This window comes from Anastrepha obliqua, chromosome 1 (genome assembly GCF_027943255.1).
Source record: "Anastrepha obliqua isolate idAnaObli1 chromosome 1, idAnaObli1_1.0, whole genome shotgun sequence".
Classification (NCBI taxonomy): domain Eukaryota; kingdom Metazoa; phylum Arthropoda; class Insecta; order Diptera; family Tephritidae; genus Anastrepha; species Anastrepha obliqua.
In genome coordinates this window covers 81,088,459-81,095,283 of record NC_072892.1, presented here as the reverse complement: position 1 = coordinate 81,095,283, position 6,825 = coordinate 81,088,459, and the positions used below count along the sequence as shown (strand labels likewise).

The following is a 6,825-nucleotide window of genomic DNA, read 5'->3' as shown; positions in this document are numbered from 1 at the left end:
ACACGTTTGGCTCATCTCTCAAAAACATGAATATGATATTTGCTTTGTTTTCTTAGTTTTTGGTGCGTCTCTTGAGCAAAACATTTTAAGTTTTATCTTAATGTGACTATATAAACAACGATGATGCTGGAATGTGCCAAGCTTCATCATAACAAAAATTCAATTTATATGATACCTGTATGTTTGGTTTTCTCGTATACAAAATGACTCGAGATTTTCAGCAGTTGCAATACACAAACTTTTGTTAATGTAAACCTAACTTCGATCTAAAAATAGGAAATACTTTTTTTTCTTTTAACATTAATACATAGGTAATTTTTATACTTTCTTTTAGGACGTAGTTTTTTCAGCATTTTTGCGTAAAATTTTGCACAGAACTCAAATATGCCGTACTTTTTTTTACGCAAATTTTACTCCAAACAAATTATGCCACCCTAAAATATAAATATGCCTGTGGTTATAAGCGTGGAAAAGGGTTTGACTGATTGTAAAGTACTTTGCGTATGGCAACAGCCACGGATGTTTCGCATATCGAGGCCATATTTTATGGAATGTAAAAGGAAAGATTTTCAGTTACGAAACTCAAATCCGAAAGGTTTTTAAAATTAGTTGAAAAGGCAATCTTCGCATCATATCTAATTTGAAATCAATATGCGAAGTAGGTATAAAGTATATACATATATGTATATATAAATTGGAGATATTCTACCCAGTTAACCTTAGCAACATTCTAAACAAATTCTACAATCAAGGTCTATATACATGTAATTGTTGGTAATCATAGCATGGCTATTTTGCGATCACTTTAAGCTTACCAATAAAAGCGAATGGGGTTATACAAGCCTTGCAACTTTTTGCAAAAAATTTATATGGGGATTTCTTTTAATAAATATAGAGCTTACTATAATATTTATAATATTATAAAGACGATTTGTATTTAAAATTATGAACAACTAGCATATGCATTTTCCTATAATAGGATGAGAAACCATGAACGAACACTATTTGTAAATTGAGAACAGCTTGAATGAGGCATTTCTCTTTCGAGTTTGATTTTCGAGTTTCATCTCGTCCGCCATCGAGCAACACGCGGCTTAAACAGCGCTTTTCGTACCGAATCGTCAAGAGAGGTGAGAAATGGTGCCTTTACATCAATATGAAGCAAAGAAAGGACTGGGTGGCTCCAGGAGATACGCCAAAGCCGAGAGTCAAGCCGGACCTTCATCCGAAGAAGATCAAGATATGTGTTTGATGGGAGTGGAAGGGCATGCTGCACTGGGAAATGCTCGAAGAAATGCCACGGTCAATAAGGAGCTTCCCATTGCCCATTTGACTGAAAAGACCTGATCGACATGGTCAAACCATACTCCTTCACGACAACGCCAGGCTCCGTGTTGCATAAGTTTTGAAAGCTGCACTCAGAAAGCTCGAGTGGGAGGTACTTCAGCATCCGTCGTGTTCTACGGACCTTCCACCGACCAATTACAATCTGTTGCGTTCACTGTCAAAATGAAGGGCGTAACCTTCGATAACAAAGAGGTCCCTAGAAACGGGCTCAATAAATTCAAAACAGAGTTAAATGACCCGTCTAAAGTAACACACATGTGCCAACGTTTAATCCTTCCCATTCTCTTTGATCTCCTCTATCGCCTGAAATCTCCTTCCACGAAGTGGAACCTTCAACTTTGGTATCAAAAAGAAGTCGCACGGGGCCATATCAGGTGAATACCGTGTTTGCACGATAGTATTTAATTGGTGTTTGGTCAAATGATCCAGCACAATTTGGGCTCGGTGCGATGACGCGTTATCATCTTGCAAACATTTCCGGCCGTTTGCGACATACAGCATCTCTCAAGCGCTTCAAAACGGCTAAATACTCGTAATATTCTTTATTGACTGTCTGGACCGATGGAAGGTACTCATGGTGTACTACGCCTTGGCAATCGAAGAAAACAGTCAACATCACCTTCCCGGTACTTTTTGATCATAGGGTATTTAATATTAAAGCATTGTTGGTTAACAGTAGCGGATTCCTTTTTCGATCCAGTCTCTTAACAAAGAGATGTGTAATTTTTTAAAATCGTTACATAATGGCTTATTATAATATTACTCGTCCCCAAACAAATATCGCTCCCCCATATAATATGATCTACCTTTAGTCGCTTATCGTTTTCCTTCCTACTTTCCAAATTTTTTCCATCACAAAATTCCGTCCGAAATTTTCAAATTTTCAGTTAAATTGCGTGGCCGTTTTAGGTGAAAGCTCATCTTTAGCTTATTGGTAGTGTCTGTAGATTAAATTGCAAGCCGCAAAAAGCTTTCCCCTTACAGGAGTTGCTCCTTCGTCAGCTCTGTACAGTCGATAACTTATCTATTGATAGCTAACTTTACCTATTTATTAACATCCATCCAGTAAATGTGTTAATAATTTGAAGCTAACCCTCATGAAACCGCAGGTATTAATATTAACTATAATCAACAGATTTTTCCACATATCGTAACTTTGAAAACCCAGATTTCCTGTCATTCAAAATTTCGCTACATTTGGCCATACTAAAATTTGTAATGTAAAATGCAGTCAACCTTTTTTTGGTGTTGGTGTATTTTATTGAAGAATTTCGAAATAGGTGGCTATATCAATATTTACAATTATTAGGTACAACTAAACGTCTAGAAGCGGAGACGTTTCAATAACGAAGGAGGCAGATAATTGGCATTCGTGTTACTTGCAGCTGGATTATAGTTCTGTTGCTGTCCATATGATTGTAATGGAACGGATGGCGAAGCAAAGTTGAGCACGGGAGTGACACCGCCGTTGTAGTTTTGAGATGCACCAGGCTCTTGATCGTATTGCGATTGAATGGTGCTCTGTGCGTTAGCCAGATCATTAGGGTTGCGGTACTTAACGAAGTGAACCTCAGGATGGCTGTTACGCTGGTCGTTGAGAGCACGGAACTTGTTGGCCAAGTCAGCGAGATCGTGTTGCTTCTGCAGCACATAAATGGCGGTCCTCTGTTCAGCAGCATTTTTGGCCAGAGCAAGAGCAGCCTTCTCTAAGCCATTGTTTTCGGGACCCTTAATGAAGATGACACGCACATTCTTCTTCAAAGAGCTGGCTAACTGTTGAGTACCTTCAGCATCGTCGAACTCCTCTTCAGGAGCGGTAAAAGTGAAGAACTCCTTGTTGGCTTCCTGTGTCACAGGCGATAGAGCAGATTGTGCGCCGGAGTCAAATCCACTGCCTACGCCAGTTAGACCGCCAAAGTTTCCAGAGCTACCTGAACCGCCTAGATCGCCTAATCCGCTGAAGCCGGAAAGATCTCCACCTACACCACCGCTGCCGGGTGCGAAGGAAAGTCCTGATGAAGAGTGGGGTACGGGTCTGTAATTGTAGCCCAACTTGTCTGCGTATACGGCCGCCACCAAGCACAAAACAATAAAACCACGCATGCTGCTCGTAAGATTAGATGATTTGTTCTGAATAATCGAACTGTGAATAATTCTAGCTAAAACGGGAGCTACTTTATATAGGTTGACCAAAGTCGAGGTTATGAAAAGTTTGGCGGAAAAATAGCAACAACATTCCTTGAGCGATTCGCTAATATCCAACGGGTTTCGACTCGCTTTCTACTCACACGCAAACCCGGTTACTTTCCAACAAATACGCAGCGTATGGGGCATGTTTTGCAAAAAAGTAGAAACTATTCTGGCGAACTTCCATTAAACACATACACACACATTTACAATGTGCGACCATAAAACCTTTCAGATGCAAATATCTGGCTAAAACGAATACATAAGTAGATGGCGCGATGGAAATTGTTTTTGTTCATCCCTTGTTTCGGTAGCGGCGCATAGTTTCTTCTATACTCGTATGTATGTATGTAAATCAATATGAGTATTATACGTGGATGCCGGCATTTCTTGAAAGACACCAAACCTTTATTTGGCTTCATTTCCAATACTAACAAAGACTCTTAATGGTGTTTTGGCGGTTTAACGTTTATTTATTTAATAATTATGTACAAATGAATTGGGTGAGAAAATGAAAATTGAAATTCAAAGCAATGCGGAATTAGTTTCCGCTTATAATATTAGAAGCGGATTCGCTGGCTTTATTCTTTGAATATGTTAATTACTGTGTTATGTGCATGCATACATTCATACATACGTACAATGCTAATTAATACAAATATGATTAGGCAAGACGTCACAAACGTAGAACCGGTCAAGCGGTATTTTCGCAGCTGGATAAAGCCGGTCAATCTGCATAAAGCCGTAAATATGTCCGAATATGCCAATAGTATAATTCATTCATTTTATACTCACAAGACTGGTCAAATCCCAAAATAGTTTTTATGATATTTGTAGTGCTGTATGTAAACTTCGAAAATGACTATGCAACAAACTAACAACTTATGAAAACCTTTAAGGAGCCCAAGGGGAGGCAATTATACAATAAAGGTGTATTTATTTTATTCTGACTATTAAAAATGTATAGTTAAAAATCCATTTGTAGCTCAGTAAATCCTTTATGAATTATTGTAAGAAAAAATGTGCATCTTCATCAATATTTTTTGAAAAATAGTTTATACGATATACATTAGGGTGGGTCAATTTGTAGCTAACGATTTTTTTCGACGTCGCGCCTAGCAGATATGGACTCTACATGAATTTCTTGGGAAAAAAGTCCATTAGGGCCCCCAAATTTTAAAAGAAGCTATTCTTAATTAATAAAAAAAAGGATTTATGGTTATGGAAATGGAAAGTTCAGAAAAGGCACCTCATGTTGGAAGTGAAAAGGATCTAAAACTAAAATAATTGTAAATACGTTGTAAATTAAATAAAAAAGTTATGGGACGAAAATTTCGTTTAAATATAATAAAAATGAAATACAAAATATTGTAAAGTTTAATTGCTTTTGGTTTGTTTCAGTTTTAGTTGATCTACCTATGCACTGGAAAGGTGCATTGCTGGATATTTCTGGACCTCTAATATGTACAATACAATATTCAAAAATTACATATAATTTGTTTTTAGCGACATCTCGTGGTTCTTTAAATAAAAAATACTTATCGAAAATAAATTCTTAGTACCAAAACAGCCCGAAGTAGAAATTTGTATTAAAAAAATTAGCATACACAACAGAAAAAAAATAAATAATTGGCACGCACACTTCTGTTAGATGTTTGGCCGAGCTCCTTCTCCTAAATGTGGCGCACGTCTTAATATTGCCGAACGGAAAGTGGTTTTTTATGAGGAGTTTTTCATGGCAGAAATGCACTCGGAGGCTTGGCATTTCCTGCTCAGGGGCGACCGCTATTAGAAAAAACTTTTTCATTTTGCTGTTTCTTGCACGAAGATTCGAAGCTACGCTCTTACGAATGATTGTCACGCACTAACTCATGCGGCTACGATGGCCACAATACTTTAGTAAATATTCATCTTCATATCACTTGTGTATCAAATAGAGATAAAATAGATTCTTTTTAAATTTGGGGCAGCCGAATTTGAGTTTTGAATCCCCATATTTGGTATACAATGAACAATGTTTTTATAAAAAGTTGATGGAAAAAACTTAGCATGAAAAATTTTGCTAATAATGTAAAAAGACGGCGGCAGCCGACGTAACCGAATGGGTTGGTGCGTGACCACCATTCGGAAGTGCACGGGTGAGAAACCCCGGGCATGAAAAACAAAGAAGGAGGGGGAGCGCGGGTAACGCCCAATAAAGGGCGTAAGCGCCAATTATATATAATATAAAAAGATGAATTGACTATGTAGATATTTAAATCATTAACCTTAACAATTTCTTGTAGCGTCTTCACTTTCATGTCAGCCTGCTTAGTTTAAATTTTGTTAGCAAAAACTTGAACTTACTGGCTTCTGCACATCTCTATGCCTGCTTACTGATACGTTGGCAAACTAATATAATATTTGGCTTTGACTAATCTTTGCAAAACTTCGAGCAAGTGAAAGAGTAAGAAAAAAGTAGTTTCAGTGGCCTTTTCTACGCTTCTTCATGCATGCATGCGCAAATGTTGATGCGGTATTTGAATCAACATACCTACATAAAATTAGGAAAGCATAAAGCAACGAGTTAGTGATTATGAAACTCGTATGCCTAATAAATTATAAGATTATTATTTTTCACTATATATGCATGTGCGTGCGTACATACATACACACATATTTATATCTATAAAAACTAGTTTTCCGTCGGCATAAGTCTTCATCCAAATACAGATGCCCAAAGAGCCAAAGAAAGATCAAACCAGTTGTTAGTGTAGTTAGAAAACAATTTTGGCAAGAAAATAATGTCAGCTTAGAAAAAATACAATATTATTTTAAAGTATCAAATTTATATATTATTGTATACAATATTAGAGTTTTTTAATATCTAAATATTCATTTGAGAACAAAGAAATACATAATTTTTGCGGTTAATGGTTTAAACAGTTTTGTAGTCGATCTTTAGTTCCTGGGCGATGCTACTGCTCCTAACATACTGGTCAACTTCGATTTTTGTCGTGATTTTATCGACATTATCGACATTTTCTTTAACATCGAAAATGCCTGAATGGATTCGACGGAACCAAAATTGCGCGCAATTAGCTGTTACAGTATCGGCACCATAAGCACCATTCACAATTTCAGTGGCCTGGCTTGCACTTTCGATTTTATCAGTAGGTTCAGGGCTCAATCCCTGTCCCAGTGACGGCTACTGCTTACATGTATGTATGTTTTGAAAGCCGTTATTTTCTGTTTGCAAAGCAGCAGCACGGCTGTATCGGTTAATGAAATTTTGGCTATACATTATGTATG

General features: G+C 37.2%; 1 protein-coding gene across 1 annotated transcript; it reads right to left on the bottom strand.

The window, feature by feature from the left end:
• Positions 1 to 2,670: 2,670 nt before the first annotated feature.
• LOC129253233 (uncharacterized) lies at positions 2,671 to 3,450 on the bottom strand. Its single transcript, XM_054891526.1, has one exon. The coding sequence runs from the start codon at positions 3,448 to 3,450 to the stop codon at positions 2,671 to 2,673; it is 780 nt and encodes a 259-aa protein (XP_054747501.1).
• Positions 3,451 to 6,825: the final 3,375 nt, after the last annotated feature.

Excerpts from the sequence above, each read along its gene's own strand:
- LOC129253233 (XM_054891526.1), bottom strand. The coding sequence starts at position 3,450 with ATGCGTGGTTTTATTGTTTTGTGCTTGGTGGCGGCCGTATACGCAGAC.